At 49.4% G+C, this 16,053-nt stretch overlaps 1 protein-coding gene across 3 annotated transcripts in view; it reads left to right on the plus strand.

Moving 5' to 3' along the window:
- The window catches only part of FUBP3 (far upstream element binding protein 3), a 46,514-nt gene extending 35,657 nt beyond the window's left edge, over positions 1–10,857 (plus strand). Inside the window, exons 12-19 of one of the 3 annotated variants that reach the window (XM_080927050.1) lie at positions 1,855–1,996; positions 5,243–5,403; positions 6,145–6,218; positions 6,487–6,558; positions 6,687–6,763; positions 8,048–8,116; positions 8,909–9,036; positions 9,567–10,857. In XM_080927050.1, the coding sequence (XP_080783176.1) occupies positions 1,855–1,996; positions 5,243–5,403; positions 6,145–6,218; positions 6,487–6,558; positions 6,687–6,763; positions 8,048–8,116; positions 8,909–9,036; positions 9,567–9,575 (732 nt within the window). In that variant the 3' untranslated portion in view covers positions 9,576–10,857. Of the gene's footprint in view, positions 1–1,854; positions 1,997–5,242; positions 5,404–6,144; positions 6,219–6,486; positions 6,559–6,686; positions 6,764–8,047; positions 8,117–8,908 lie in introns of all 3 variants that reach the window. The other 2 variants (XM_080927049.1, XM_080927051.1) reach the window with 2 other exon arrangements.
- The last annotated feature ends 5,196 nt before the right edge of the window (positions 10,858–16,053 follow it).

Consider the following 16,053-nt stretch of genomic DNA (forward strand, 5'->3'; position numbering starts at 1 on the left):
TGTGTGTGTAGTACCATAGAGGCTGTAAGAGGGTATTGGATCCTGCCAGGCATGTGCAACTTTTACACTGTGACATCTACAAAGCTCATGCTTCCGACCCACATAAGTGGGAATGAAGAGTGATCCAGTGATTGAGAGCATATCAACTAGGGAGGACATATAAATAGTGACAGATTAGCACATCCTCCAGGTGTGAGCACATGCCAGGAACTAGAGCCAAAGAACTGGATAGCATATTGGAAATCGTATTGCATGTTTCTCCATCAGCCCATGACCTCTGACAAGTTCTGAGGTGCCAACAGGGTTTCTGCCTATCTTGGTGGCAGCAGACCAAGGGCTTTGACCGGGCAGTGTGTCTGGTGTGGCTCCCACCAGCAATCTCAGTTGTAAATGTGTGCCATCTATTCAGTCCCTGATCTCCTGGGTAGGAGCACACAGATTGGGGCTTGGTTTTTAACCAGAGTCCAGGTGATTTTTTACGGTTGGACATAGTTAATACGTTTTTTATATAAGTTTGGAAGCTGAAGAACCTCATATCCAACATCTTCACTGCTCATGCCAGAAACCCTCAGAGAACCTTGTTCACCTGTCAGACTTCCCAATCTAGTTAGCTTTGTGGAGGCTTAGCTTCTAGGTGAATGTGCAGTTGACCACAATCAACAGGGACTTCTTCACTGTGCCAGAGCTATCCTAGATTCCAGGTTGGCAGAGCACTGCTGCCTTTGAGTGGAATAGAAGGACTCCTCCATTAGAGTGACCCTCATGTTTCCTAGACATACCTAGTCTAGCCTTTCTAGGTCCCTCTACCTCTTGGTCTTAAAGGCAGGCTGGCTTTTTAACACAGTCCTTCTGCCCACCCTTACTAAGAAGTTACTCTTGAGGACCTTTTTATGCCTTCTTGGTAAAATAAAACTGCTTTTTTTTTTTTTTAAGATTTATTTATTTTATTTCATATATGTGAGTTGCTCTCTTAAGACACACCAGAAGAGGGTATCAGATTCTGTTACGGATGGTTGTGAGCCACCATGTGGTTGCTGAAATTTGAACTCGGGACCTCTGGAAGAGCAGTCAGTGCTCTTAACCACTGAGCCATCTCTCCAGCCCAAAATCGCTTTATTTAAATACATATTTTTTATTGTGTTTATACTTAAACATTGTATGTGCGTGTTCGCATGTAGTGGCCTGTGTGTGGAAGTCGAAGGACAACTTGCAGGATTTGAATCTCTTTCCACTGGGTGAGTGAGTCTCAGGGATCAAAATCAGAACAGCAGTCTTAACCCACTGAGCCCATCTCACCAGACCAAAACTTTGTTTTTTAAAGCTTGTATTCCTTCTGCTGACCTGAGAGCACAATGTTGTAGATTGCAGTTCAGTGACCGAATTGTCCTTCGTTGTGAGTAGCCTTGTGGGAGAGTTAGGTCACATGCTTCCCGTCCTGCCACCTTCAGATGCTGTGCTTCCCGGACTCCATTCCACTGGTTCTATATCAAATATACCTGACTATTGGTAGTGGGTGCTCTGCTTGGTATTTGTCTGCTCCAACAGACCAACAAGAGTTAGCCTCAGCTTCAAGTAAAGCCTAATCGTGAGGGCCCTGTAATGAAAATGCAGGTTCAAGGCTTCAGCCAGTTTCTGGCTTCCTGTTATAGGCAGGTATGTAGGTGCTGTGTGGATGCTCGAAAAGTGTCTCTTTATAACAAAGTGTTGTTGGTTGTGTTCTGAATTCATGCTTCCGGGTCTGAAACACTGGAAGTCAGAAAGTGTTGGGTATATCCTGTCAATTCACCTTCTCAGCAGGAAGGATGAGTGTGCTGATAGCAAAAGTCCTCACTCTCACATTTTTTTCCTTACCAGGAAAGAGAGATCCTTGGAGGTCTCGCAGTGGCAAGAGGAAGAGGACGAGGCCGTGGCGACTGGAGTGTAGGCACTCCTGGTGGTGTCCAGGAGATCACATACACAGTGCCAGCTGATAAATGTGGCCTTGTGATAGGCAAAGGTAAGAGGCAGACTTTCTGTCTCCTGCAGCTGCTAAAGGGAGGAAAAGTCATCCCTCAGGCCTATATTCAAGGCATCTCTGGGTCCCTGTCTTGGCTTGTCATAATGAAGGCAAAGCACGTTTGTGTTGTGGACAGGATATTAGACCCACCACCCAGACTGTTGGAGAGAGGCTGAGGAAGGTTTGAGTCTCTGTTGCTTGCTGTGGACTGGGATGAACTTGGTCCTGGATAAGTCACCAGCACTCACGTTCATGCCTACTGCAGAGTGCTTTCTACATGAGACATCTTTTCCCTTACTAGATTTGGGCACTGAGTCTTTATGAACAGCATGGGAGCCTTTGAGCAATGCATACAGCCTGTGGAGGGAAACAGATTAGCTTGTCAGTTGCTCCTAGACATTTAGGGGCAGTTTGGAACATTGGGTGAAAAGCCTCATTCCTGCCTGCACAATGTCTTCCTTCCTGACAGCCAGGAGGGAGCGGGCAGAGCAGGCCATGGGACCACCTTGTCTTGGCTGGCCTCCCTGGGAGCGCTGAGCTGAACTTTGCTGCCCGCAAGACTTCTATTTGACATTGGCTTTTGTGTTTTCCTTCAGTGTTCATTTGACGGCATAGGAAGATGTCTTTTCCCCGGAGTCGTGTCCTCCCCTTTCCCCATTTCTTATTACAGGGAACAGGGAGTGTGTCTTGTGCTGTTTCTACCAGCAGATCTCAGGCCCTGCCTATGTGTCTTTGGGAGCTGGAGTACCCAGCACCGGCCCCCAGGATTTGTCATTACCCCTACTTGGGGGAGTGTCTGTCTTCTTTTAAGATGTTACTCTCTTGTATCCATGTCTTTCTGATTATTGAATGGTTGGGATAGTGAAGGACTTGGGTTTTAGTTTGAGACCAGTTACCCAGACTGCCTCTACCTTGTGAGCCTCTTGCTTCAGCCTCTAAGTAGGTCAGTGGTTCTCAACTTTCTACCACTGCAGTTCTTCAATATGTACAGTTCCTCACGTTCTGATGACCCCCAACCATAAAGTTATTTTATTGCTGCTTTATAACTTGCAATGCTAATAGCAGTTTGCTTTTCTTTTTATACGTGTCATAGATTCTAGTAGCTGCTTAAAATGGTAGGTGCTCCCACCCAGCTCATGGACAGTGCCAAGAGATTAAATTCATCTGATACCTATAGGCCAGGATCACATCTAAGTCTTTTGAAAACCATCTTGTTAGTAATTTCATTTGCCTGTATCTCAGAAAACTTTGACAAAAGCACCCCATCTGAGCACGTGTGTGTGTGTGTGTGTGTGTGTGTGTGTGTGTGTGTGTGTGTGTGTGTGTGTGTGTTTTCATCCTCCAGAGATCCATCCAAGCAGGTCCTAGAGGACAAGGATAGATAACAGAGCGAAATGTTCAGTAACAGTCTGGGACCTACCACAAGCTGAGGTGATCATGGAGAGGCTCTTCCAAATAAGCTGTTTCCTTTTCTTGGGAAAAGCATGTGGCTGAAAGAGAGAGAGCACGCCCAGGCAACCAGGCAGAGCTCTCCCAACTCCTGCCCTTGGACAGCCTCCCGGGCCCCTGCTGGATTTCCATGATAAACACAGCAACATTGACAGATAGTCTGGCCAGCCCTGCTCTTGTCAGCCAGGCCTTTTAGCAGCTTTGATTAATTGCTTTACGATTTCACATCCAGCCGCTGCTGGTGGGTCACTTCTGCCCCACCCCCCCCACCCCCCATCAGGTGGAAGAATGGAACAGGCCGCTGAATGAGTCAAGACAGCCACTATGTGCCAAACCAGTGACCTCATTTTGAAGGAAGATGAACTTAAATTAACTCCTTCTGGCTGTATGCAGTTTGCAGTGCCTCCATATCTGATTAACATGCTCCCAGCTGTTAAGGTGAAGCTGCTGGGGCTCTGCTGTCTAGGGCTGCCAGTCCTCAGTCTTAGGCTACTTACTCCTGCCTGCTGGCAGGGACTACTGAGACAGACACGCGCAAGTGCCTGTGGACGCGTCTTTGCTTCTTTGTTCCTCATTCATCTTCAAATCTTGATTGGGAACAAAACAGTTCACTCTTCATGGGGCAGAGATGATGAAGGCTGCAGCCTCTGAAGAGGCCCCAGGAGCTATACTGGGTTTCCAGAAAACACTTAGCTATCAGCCAACTGCCCTGCCCTCGGGAATGGTCACCAGGATTCACCTCCATTTTGTTTCTTGACCCTTTTGAGATGAAATAAAGTCAAAGCTTGTCCCTGCTCTCCTCCTCTGCTGCCTCACTTGCTTGGTAGTATGCTTAGATTAATGTCCATCTGCTGAGGCAGTAGAGAAGGGCGGAGTGCATAAAGGAGAGCTTTGGGGTATGCAGCAATGTGTTACACGTGTCATTTCAAGCTGCATTTAATTGGAAATGGGCAGGGACAGCCCAACACTAACACATGGTCTTTGCTTTGGGGTTCGTGGGACTCCCTGCTTCCCTTATACTAGACCTTCCGACACATTACCTGCAGTTTTGAAAGACGTGAGTTCCTTGTATTCTGGGAGTACTCTACTTCCAGAGAGTCAATGCAATAGATCCGTAAGTTCTGTGAAATTTCAGAAGAATGGGTCATTGTTCACTGGCTGGTGGAGTTTTTGTTACACACGTTTCCTTAAGAGACTGAGACTGCGGGTTTTCAGAGAGAACAACTAAATTTCCATTACTCCTCCATCTAGGCCATATGCCCCGCCTCCTCCCCCTCTGTACTGCTTCTGTCTGAACCCATCCCCCCACCAAGGCAAAGGGACCTGAGAGGGAACAGGGTGTGATATTGAAGGCCAGAATGGGCTCCAGGCATTGTTGGGTCTGTAGCTGCCCATTTGACCTGTGAAGGGAGGGCAGTCCCTACCCAAGCTGAAGGCCCCCATTGTGTATGCTAGGGCCATCAGTTCTCCATTCTTACACTGAAGAGGATCAGCCTTTCCTGGGTAGACTTCAAGGCAGGCAGGAATGAGTTCAGTGGCCTGCAGCAGTTGGGCCCAGACCCTTCTATGGGGCCCAGCTCTGTGGCCACAGAGGCTTCGATCTTAACTCCAGTCATCTTGGCTGCAGGTGTCTAGTGTTACCCACAAGAAGCTCTGGATTTTGTCAGGGCCTGTATGCGGTAAACAGAATAGTGGCTATTTGTGGGCATGAGTTAGCATGTGCCTTTCAACCTCCTCTAAACATAGGCCTCAGTCACAGTCACCTCTGGTCTAATCAACTACATCTCCTGCTTGCAGGGGGCGAGAACATCAAAAGCATCAACCAGCAATCAGGTGCCCATGTGGAGCTTCAGCGGAATCCCCCTCCTAACACCGACCCTAACCTGCGGATATTTACCATCAGGGGCGCTCCTCAGCAGATCGAGGTGGCCAGGCATCTCATAGATGAGAAAGTTGGCGTACGTACACGGGCCTTTCCCCACCTGGCTTATACTAGCTGGATTTGCTTTTGGATGTCCAAGGTACCTGCTTTCCCCCAGAACCTTGTGCTTCCTGTGCCTTTCCATCCTTGCATCATGTGGGGCAGCCTCTCCTCTTCTCCAAAGGAAAGTCCAAGGCTCAGGAAGTGCCAGGCCCAGATGCAATGAGAAAAGCCTCTGACATGGCTGCCAAGGCTTCAGCAGTCGGCCCTCCGGCCATGTCCCTGCAGACATAGATGAGCTGCAGGAAAGCAGCCTTCCCCCAGCACTGCCCCAGGCTCCCTCAGGTCACCCTGGCCACCAGCCCTGCAGGCAGCTTTCATTGACTCTGGCTTTAGTTTCAGGCACCTCAAAGCAGATAAAGAAAGGGAATGTTGATGGAGGACAGATGGGCCACTGCTCACCTCAATGGGGACGTAGAATGGCAGAAAGAGCCCTGGGCCAGCCTAAATTGACGGGAGAGTCAAGCAGGTTGGTCCTCCCCCAGGGTGACATGCAAGGGCAATCGCGGTGGTGCCAGGACTGGCTGTGTGATGGTCTTGGTCATTTGAGGGGCAGAACCACCACTGCAGACACTGTCTGCTGGGGAAGGAAGCTAGTGTGAGTGCAGAGCTGTCTCCTTCACTTGACTTGCCTCCCATAGTAGCTTCCCTGGGTGGGCCTGGGCAGGGGGCAAAGTGACTCGGTGACATGGGTGAGAACTCCTCTGTGCCCATACAGGGTACCAGCCTCGGAGCCCCTGCAGCCTTCGGACAGAGCCCCTTCAGCCAGCCACCAGCTGCACCACATCAAAAGTGAGTCTTCTGCCTCCTTCCTGGTGGAAGGTTTATCACCCATCTAACCTCCTTGGTCCAACTCCTCTGAAGTGCTAATCCAAGTCCTGGGCGGGGGCCACACTGTTTTCCTCTGTGTCCAGCACTGTAAATTGTTGACCAGTCAGGGTAAAGTCCAGGGGGCGGTGTGTGTGCCAGTCACAGATCTTCCACAGTGCCTGGGTAGAGGGGAGTGGGTTGAGCGGGCAGCCCTTCCTGCAGACCAACAGTACTCCTCCCTTCCCTACAGCACCTTTCCCCCCAGGGGCTTCCCCAACATCGCTGCTAAAGTTAACGGGAACCCCCACAGCACCCCTGTGAGGTAGGTGATTAACTGTCCCTTTGCTGGTAGGAGGGTGAGGGAGTCAACAATAAAGAGGAAGAGGCTTGGAAAGCAGGGGTAGGGCTCAGTGCACTGAGCTGTCACAAAGGATTCTCTGTCATCCACAGCGGCCCTCCAGCTTTTCTGACCCAAGGCTGGGGCAGCACTTACCAGGCTTGGCAGCAGCCTACACAGCAAGTCCCAAGTAAGTGACTCACTCACTAGAGGGTAAGAATGCACACCAGAGTAGCCAGGCTGGTACTCACAGAGCCAGGAAACTGGGGTTGGGGTGGCTTGTACAGTCTTCAGCCCTCTTCATCTCCACTCTGGCACAGCCCGTTCTACTCTGCCTTTCTCAGACAGCAGCTGAAGTGTTTAATGAGCTCTGTAGCCTCAGCCATTTTGTTCCCTTTCCTCCCTCTAACTGATGGCTCCAGTGTGTCCATTCTCCTTGCGTCCTGAAAGTAGTGTTCTTGAAGTGCTGGGATCTTAGATACTATTCTGCTGTATATATCCCCAAGGCAAGAGGATAACAGGATTGTGATCCCATCTGCCCTGTTGTTCCCAGACGCACCCCTGAGAGGAAAGCTCCTCCCTACTTCCCCAAAAGGAGCACTTAGAGTCAGGGTCCTGCAGAACCTGGAGCCCAGTTGGCTCTTTGGTGTGGGTGGTAAACAGGAAGAAGCTAGACAGACTAGCTGCTTCTAACTGTGGCTGAGCACTGCCTGTGCACGGGTTAGACCTGTGCAAGCACAGTCCTGTGCACACCTTACATCACAGAAGAAAACAGAAGCTGATCCTCTCTGCAGTTCAACACCTGTCCCCTTCCCCTCCATTGGTCTTTAGTTAATTAACATGGTAAAAACAACAGGCACTGAGCTTGTGGACTGGCATGTTCTTCATATTCTGCCTGCCTTACACATACTCTGGCTGCCTTACGTTGACTCTGATGAGTGGTGAGGGGCTTTGGTGAGCTGGTGCTTGTCCCCGACCTCTCTGCCTTGATTTCTGCCCGAGTCTGATGTACCTTTCCTTGACACTGGGTGTCTCCTCATTCCTGTCTCTCCTGCCAGCAGTGGGAAAGGAGGCACCCAGGCCTCTGTGCTGTTCCCACACGGAAAGGCCAGGCCAGGCAAGATCTCAGGTGGGCCTGTTACTTCTGCCACTGGCCTGTGCACCATGACCACTTGTGCACAAGGTCTCCCTGGGTTAAACCCCAGCCCTGTGCCCCCATGCCATGTGCTACACAGGGAATCCCCTCCTCTAACCCTCTTGTCCGGAGGGACAGTGGTGGAGCTTTATGGAGCCTCATGAGGTGTCAGCACCATTTGGACTCTGTCCATGAGGAACTAGGTCCAGAGTTTGAGAAGGCTTTGGCTGCCAGCCCTGCCTCCTGAAGATCCTAGTTAAAGCCAACCTTTTTGGGGCCAAAGTGAGCCAGGGTGGGAGTTGATGAGCAAGGCCTGACTGCTGTCTGTTTCCTGCACAGGCCAGCAGAGCCAGCCACAGAGCAGCCAGCCCGACTACAGCAAGGCCTGGGAGGACTATTACAAAAAGAGTGAGTGCGGCCGTCATGTGCTGTGCAGCTATGGGCCTTGTCCAGGGTCACCTGGTTCACCTTCCACCCTCTGGCTCTGTGCCTAGATGCCCACTTTGTCTCCCCCCTATGTCCTGTCAGAGGAAGCCAGATGTGGCCAGTGCCTGGTGGGTGTTGTCCTCAGTCTCTGGGGGCCATGTCAGGGTAGGCAAGAGGTCACAATATAGAGAATGGGGCTACCACTTAACTGGTTGCTGGTACCTGTCTTTTCCTTGGAGTGCATCTCTCCTTACAATACCGCGAACCAAATCAGGCTTGAGACTGATTTTCATGCCAACACAAAAATGCCCCCAAGGTGACTGTCATTAGCAAAGGGCCTGGGCATATTCTAGTTTAAGCCATTTCTGGGTCTAGTGTAGGGTTCCCTGGCAACATCTTACACCTAGAACCATCATTTGCAGATTGGAAGGCCCATGTTAAAGCTGCTTGGCCTTGGGGGCAGAATCATCTCTGGGCCACTAGCTGCTCTGGTGACTGATAGGCAGGTGTTGGGTGGTCTCATCACTAGGGCTTGAGGCCTATCTGACACCAACCCTACCTTACCCCAACCCCAACTGAATGCTACATTGCACTGTCTCTCCCCGTGGCTGTGATACTTTTTTGGTACCCAGAGTTTCAGGCAGGCAGGCAGGCAGGGCAGTGTCCTATAGAAGTGTAGTTTCTAAGTGGGCTTTGACAGGCTGTTAAGGCCTGAGGAAAAGGATCTCCCACATCCTCTCCTTCCTTAACTCTTGTCTGTTGTTTGTCCTCCAGGTCATACCACCAGTGCTGCCCCACAGGCCAGCTCCCCCCCAGACTACACGATGGCCTGGGCTGAGTACTACAGGCAGCAGGCCGCCTTCTATGGGCAGACTTTAGGGCAGGCTCAGGCCCACAGCCAGGTCTGTAGCCAGTCCCCAGCACCATGATGCCACCCAGCCTTGTGCTTGCCTAGTCCCAGGGTGAGCACTGCGGCCTGTGGGGTCTCCTCTGTCCCTCCACCTTGTCCCAAACATTGAGCTTGATCAGATGCTGCTCTCTTTCTAGCTCTGGGCCTAGCAACCCTAACTATAAGTAAGTGCCCTGGGTCTGTAATGAACAAGGACCACTCCAGTGTAGTAGTTCTTGCAGAGAGTGGCCAGGCTGGGGCCTGCACAGTACCTTCCGGGCCCTGAGCTTGGCCCTTAATGTGTAGAAACTTGGAGGGCTCTATCTAGTCCTCGGCCAAGAAGGATCTTTCCTTGGATCTTGGGGACAAAGCTTCCATGGAATACCTTTTGTCCTGTAGGAAGCTGGTGTTTGGCCTGGTGACCCAGGAGAAGCCCTTCCCTTGCATCCCCACATCTTGACCCTAAAACCTGAGGTGCTTAGAGTCCAGCATCTGATTGTGTGAGGTGCTGGTCTTGGGCTGACCCTCTCCCTCCCCCCACAGGAGCAGTAGATGGGCATCTGCCGCGGCTCTTCCCCGAAATCAGTGTGAGAGAAACCTGTTTGTTACAGAGATTTTTAGATTTGCAAACCTTTCGATGAAGACCTTTGTTTTGTTCTGTGAAACACTATATTTAGATTAACAGAAATTTTCTAAAAATTGGGAAAATTAGTTACTAAATATTGCTGGTAATTTTTGTGTCATGATTTCTTTGTAAATGTGTAAGCTCTGGAGCTCTTTTGGAGCAAAACCTGCAAGCTCAGGTGCCCAAACTCTCCTCAGAGCCTGACATTTCATCAACTGATGGGTTTGTCTTGTGTCTTTTTATTTACAGTTTTAGGTGGTTTTTTGTTGTTGTTGTTGTTGTTGTTATTTTTGTTGGGGTTTTTTGTTTGTTTTTTGGGGGGGTTGTTTGTTTTCTGTTACAACAGAAAAATATGGCTTGGAAGTCTTAGGTGGTAATGTAACAAATTCTTTTAAAAAATTTTAAGCAGTATTTAAATATTCGTAAATGTAAATTCATTAAGTGTTTCACCTCTAATTTCTTGTATTTTGGCTGTCTGGTTTTATTGCATTTTTTTAAAAACTGAACTATTATGTATTGTAATTAATGATGTGAATTTTGAACTGAGACGGGTCCTTGTGTTTCGGAGGGTCATTTGTGGGTTGTGTCATTTCTAGCGTTTTGATGGTGATGCCGAGATGCAGTCCACCTTCGTGTAAGCTGCCTGTCCCCATTACCCAGGGCAGTTGTGTGTCTAAGACCTCCAAGCTGGTTTTAAAAAACAAAAAGCCTTTCTCTATTCTCAGAAATATAAATACTGTTATTTTTAATATTAAAAAGAAATTCAATATAACTTTTAACAAACACTGTGGACATTAAACCATATAAAAAAATGTAGTAACTATTTTTTAATTCCAGGGTGTTTTTTGCTTTTTTCCTTAAATATTTTCTTAATATTTGTCAAATTAACTAGATAAATAAATAAATCTAGTATTAACCACAGTATGAGTTAAATAATTTTGATTTAATAAAAGGGATAATATGATTTCCAATGTTTACTGTAGTGTATCTTGTACAGATAACATGTATTTTTAAAGAAAAAACGGAATTGAAGCTATTTTTTCTTGCATTTTGAATTGACCTGAGAAACATTCCGTTTGAAATGTGCTCGTTACAGTTTGCGGTTCTTGTTTCCTTACAATGCTTGAAATATCTAACTATTAAAAAGGCATTGGAAATGTTATGCATGTTGTTGTTTTTTAAAGGTGTTCTTTTTATTTGACTGACAATTCATTTTACACTCTATATAATAAAATTTCCACAAGATATCTTGTGGGCAAAATGTTCTTAGTCTGTTTTGTTTGCTGGCCCTGTCTCTTGCCCTCCCTGCATCAGCCTAACTCTTCGATTCAGGGCCTCTGGGAACTTTCTGTGGCAGCTCTACAGTTGGCCCTTTGGCTTAAGGTCCAGCCTTCCCTGGGGCAGCATCTGAGTGAGAACAGTTCTACTTGGGCCTGAAAGAGGTGTGATGCCCAGGGAAGCCAGTGATCAGCACCCCACTGAGCTGAGACCCTTCCCAAACCCTCCCCCCCTTAGGTGGCATGCTCTCCCCTAAAAGCATTTCAACCCTGCCCTGTGTGTGCTCCTAGGCTGTCTTCCTGGCTGCTGCGTTCTCCAGGCCCACTCACCTGTGGCTGTGGTGGGTGGTAGAGACTCCCTGCTGGCTCAGGTGGGACTCTGACAGCAGCAGATGTTTCCCTTTTGTTCAAGGAAACAAAGAATACCCCTATCTACTCCAGGCCTACTGCAGACCTACCACAGGACCTGGAGGGGTAAGGCAGCTTTGCTGGTTGTTTTCTGTCTCCTTTTGAAAGCAACTAGTTTGAAATTTAGTTTTCTTACCAGGGCGTCTGCAGGGCTCAGCCTTCACCTTGTACTTAACATTTTATGGAATTATCCAGTATAAACACCAGTCCTGGCTCAGAACCCTTTGTATGAATATATAGAAAGAGAGACACTAGGAGAGAGAGAGGGAGGGTGTGTGTGTGTGTGTGTGTGTGTGTACAACAGACCCATTAGTCTTTGCTCAGAGCGCTCTTTATGGTGTGGGTGTGTGTGTCTTGCCTCCACCACACACACTTTGAAAGTAAGACACATCTGTGGATCCTTTAACCCAAAATGGGGTGGAGAGTGTCCCCATCTGGGCCACACTGAGGTCTGTTGAGAGCCGGAAGACAAAAAGGAGATGTGGCATCTTTAACTACACCTCTAGAGAATCGAGTCTGACATTGAGAGATTGAATAGTGAAAGCCACTGGGGAGGGGGAGGGCCAGCCACAAGGGCAGCAGCACTGATGGCGGTAATGCGAGTTGGAGAGGGCATTACAGGGAAGACTTCCTTCTAATTCATCTTCCAAGCTCAGTGCCAAAACAGCATTTGGCATGGTTCACAGGGAGCAATTGTGTGATAATGAACCCTAAGGTGTCCCTTAATTGAAGACTGAGCATTGCGGTTTGTGCCAAGAGTCATAAATGGCGCAGGCTTGCGGGAGGATGCATTTTCTTAAATGTATCGGTAAGTACAGATTAGCGTTTGTCCCCAGTGAAATGCCGTACTATAAATTATGGAAATCTCTCCTTCCCTCTGATGCAATCTTCTGTTGGGGGGTGGGGTGGGCAGAGCAGCAGGCCGCAGGGGGGAAAGTTTGCAAGCATATGAAATTTGGCCTCTCATTAACATGGCGCCCGCCCTCTGAAGATGGTCTCCATCAGCAGTCTGCTGTCCTGGAAGGCTAAAGTGCTTGAAATGTACCAAGTTCAGCGGTTGTGTTCCATTAAGAAAGCTGCACGGTCATCATGGAGGGCAGTCTGTGTTTGGCGAGGTAGGAGTGGGCAGTGCCTGATCTGTCTTCAGAGGGCTCCCCCAGCACCCACCTCACCACACCCACACTGGCTCTGTCCACTGTCAGGATTCAGCAGGACCTCTGCTGAATTGACCCAGCCCCATCCAAATTGGAACTGGAATGCAGAGTCTCCATCCTCGAGGGGATGCACCTCTATCCCTGCCCCTGGCCTCTCAAGTAGGAAGTAGCCTTATGCATTAGTGGGACCCTCTTACGTGGTGGCCATCCATGTATCTGTCCTACGGCGTCACAGGAGTGCATATGGTATGCTGCAGTGCCTAAACCAAGGGGCACTGGACACCCAGGAGCCCTGCCTACAGCTGGCTCCCACATTGCTGTTTCTCAGGCCCACTTCCAGCCCTCCAGGGCCCAGCTGGGGTTTAGGTTGGGCTAATGCAACTGCTCCTGAAGGACTCGGGATTAATGGCCAGAAAGTGGCCCGACAATTCCGCAGGGGGCTGCTGAGCCAGGGTGCTTGCAAGAGGAAGCATGGTTGTCTTGGGCTTTGTCTCGAGCCTTTTTCTACGTTCCATGAGGGAGTGCTCACCCTTTCCTCACTGTATCCAAGGCTGGAAGGTACTGACCTACCCCTTGACACAGACTCAGAGAGGCAGGTGCTGTGTGGTCTTCTCTCTTCCATCCAAGCCTTCTGTGGTAGGCCTCAGACCACTGCTCACAGAGCTGGCTGTCCCTGCAGGTGAGGTAGCTGAGGGTGAGGTGGGATGCTCTAGGACAGGAGCTGAGCAGTAGCAGTGTGTGGTCCCAGAAGTTTATCAGTCATTTGACATTTACCTCAGTAAGATGTACTGGAAATGCCAACCCAATACCTTTGCAGTCATTTATGGGTCAAAGTCAGCTGAACTGTCTTATGCCATCCCCACAGAGCTCAGACAGCCCTGACGAGTATTTCTTTCTCTATGTCCAGGCTGGCCTTGAACTCAGATCCACCTGCCTCTGCCTTCCGAGCGCCAGGATTAAAGGCCTGTGCCATCACTGCCTGGCTTCTGTGGCTTATTTTAGACAAGTGTCTGAGCCCCACGTGGCCACATTCTTCACATGTCTGTGCTTTTTGTTGGTGATCGTGCTGTCAAACCCCAAGCGTGACAAGCCACAAGCACTGCTTGATAACTGAGCACAGGGAGCTGGGTGGGCATTTAGGCCATGGATAGGGGCACTGGACCGCATTCAGGCCTCAGTTAGTACTATCTATGCCCATGAGCTGGATGTCAGCGGGTCAAAGTAGATACCCACACACACCTATAAAAACAGACACATCCGTCAGTGTAGATACTCCTCTGTGCTTCCTGACTGCAGATGCAATGTGACCAGCCATCTCATGCCCCTGCCTCCGCACCCTCCCTACCATGATGGACTTGTAGAGTGAATCAAGAGAAACCTTTTCTTCCTTAAGTTGCTTTGTCAGATATTGTCACAGCAAAGAGAAAAGTAACACTCCCAGCCTCAGTATGACCACCCTGTCCCCTCTTCACTAGCAGGTGCTAAGAACCACCCTGTTCATGGGGTCAGATGAGTCCAGCTAAGGTCACCATGGGAAGTGGCAGCTCTCAGTAATGACTCCTGTCCACCATGGTGGCTTCCTGCAGGACTCCTGCAAGAGCAGCAGGAGCAAACTGATCTAAACACAGCACGCAGCTATCCCACCCCACCTCCACCCTGTGTCCCAGCAGCCAGCCCCTAGGAGAGACCAGCTGGGACAAGAGGGAGCTCAGCAAGCAGCCAAGTCCACCCGTAATAATGTGGGTGACAAATGGGCATGGTTGATCAAGGCTGCTTTGTTCTGGTCCACAGTGACTTTCCGTGGATCATCACAAGTCTACAACCCTCCGCTGTGTCAGACTACCCCACTTCCCTGAGCAGCAGCCACCCCAGCCCAGAATTGGAACGCCCTCTGTCATGGGCTACCACGTCCTAGCAAACTTCATAAACCCTTCACCTGTCAGACAGGCAGGGGCTATGGACCTAAGAAAAGGCACTTGGAGCCACCAGGTGACAGCAGGAAGGGATGTGTGTTGTGGCTGTGTGTTCAGGACAGCTGGTCATCTGTCTAAATGTTTCTTGCAGGCCTGGTTGTGGTATTTTGGTTTGGGTCATCTTTGTTTCTTGACTTTTGCCTGTTCTGGGTTTTGGAGTTGTCATTTGTGGCTTTGGTTTGTTTTTGAGACAGGGTCTCAGGTAGCTCAGGCTGGCCCCAGTCTTGTTCTATAACTGAGGATGACTATAACTTTAATTTTTTCAAATCCTATTTTTAACGGTGATTCTTAAAAGCTTTAGCCTCCCTTGTAGCCCACCAGAGATAGCGGAAAAGAAAGGAGACAGGGGAAGGAGACCTGTTTAGAAAGTTTCTTCAGAGCAACTCTCATCTGTGTTGTCTGGAAATCAGCAGTTTCACTTCATAGGTCAGCAGGCAGCAAGCAGCAGCTCGATCCACTTGCAAACACTTCACGGATACACCAGCCGTCCAGTTCAGTAGAGTCTGGTTAGCAACAGCGGTGACACGACCTAGCAGGGACAGCCAGGCCTCAGCTCAGCTTGAGTCAGCAGGAGGGACACGGGGGGGGGGGGGGGACACCTGGAGAAGTTCTCAGCTGTGCCCGCTCAGAGTAGCGAAGATCAGTGAAGACAAGAGACCCACATGCTGCACAGCGAGCTGTCCCAGCAAGCCACGCTCTGTCTCCGTCACTCCGTGGAGTCCCAGTTATACCTCCAAACAGCACGTGTCCACATGCCTTGGCTCAGCCAGGGTCTTGCTTCAGCATGTGCATCCAATCAACCCGAGTCCTGGGAACCACAACAAACTGCAGCACGCCACCTTTGCGTTTCTCTCTAGGGCGTCCCCACAAATGCAGCTCAACTTAGCCTTTCACACCTGAGTCCACTTCAGCTAAATGATCCTTCACACTTTTGCCCCAGCAAAACACCAGCCAACCTACTTTCCAGAACCCTTAAATTTCCACTTCGGATGACCTCGAACTCTAAGTCCCCTGGCCTCTACCTCCCCAGTGTTGGGACTATGGGCATGAAACTGCCACACTCAGCTTTAGAGGTATATTTTAAAGATTTCTTCCTAGCCTGTCTAGTCTTCAACAAGAAGAGGATCCTGGCTCTTGTCCCCACTTCAGTGGAGATTTGTCCAGTGATTGGAGAAACAACTTCAGTGCAGTTCCCTTCCCTGGGTCTGGATCACAAATCATACTATATGGTCTTCAAATCGTACTAAGCTCAGTTCTCAGGGGTTTCTATAGATGCATAGAAGTTTGATTTCGTTGCCAAGTTGTGCTTTTTGTTTGTATGTATGGCAGGGGTGTGCACAGTACAGGTATTCCTGAGCACACACACACACAGCCCCAGTTATGTTTCCCATTTTAAGAGTTGGCATGGCTGTGGTGCTTTGTTAAAGCAATAGAAACCCTAAGACAGGGGGACAGAGAAGGGACTGAAGAGGAAGGAACTGGGGTGGATGGGATCAAAACACAATCTATTCATCTATGAATATTAAATAATGTCCTTAATTAAAAATGAGGTGCTGCAGAGATGGCTCAGTGGTTAGGAGTATGTGCCACTCT

This window comes from Micromys minutus (assembly GCF_963924665.1).
Source record: "Micromys minutus genome assembly, chromosome: 13".
NCBI classification, from domain to species: domain Eukaryota; kingdom Metazoa; phylum Chordata; class Mammalia; order Rodentia; family Muridae; genus Micromys; species Micromys minutus.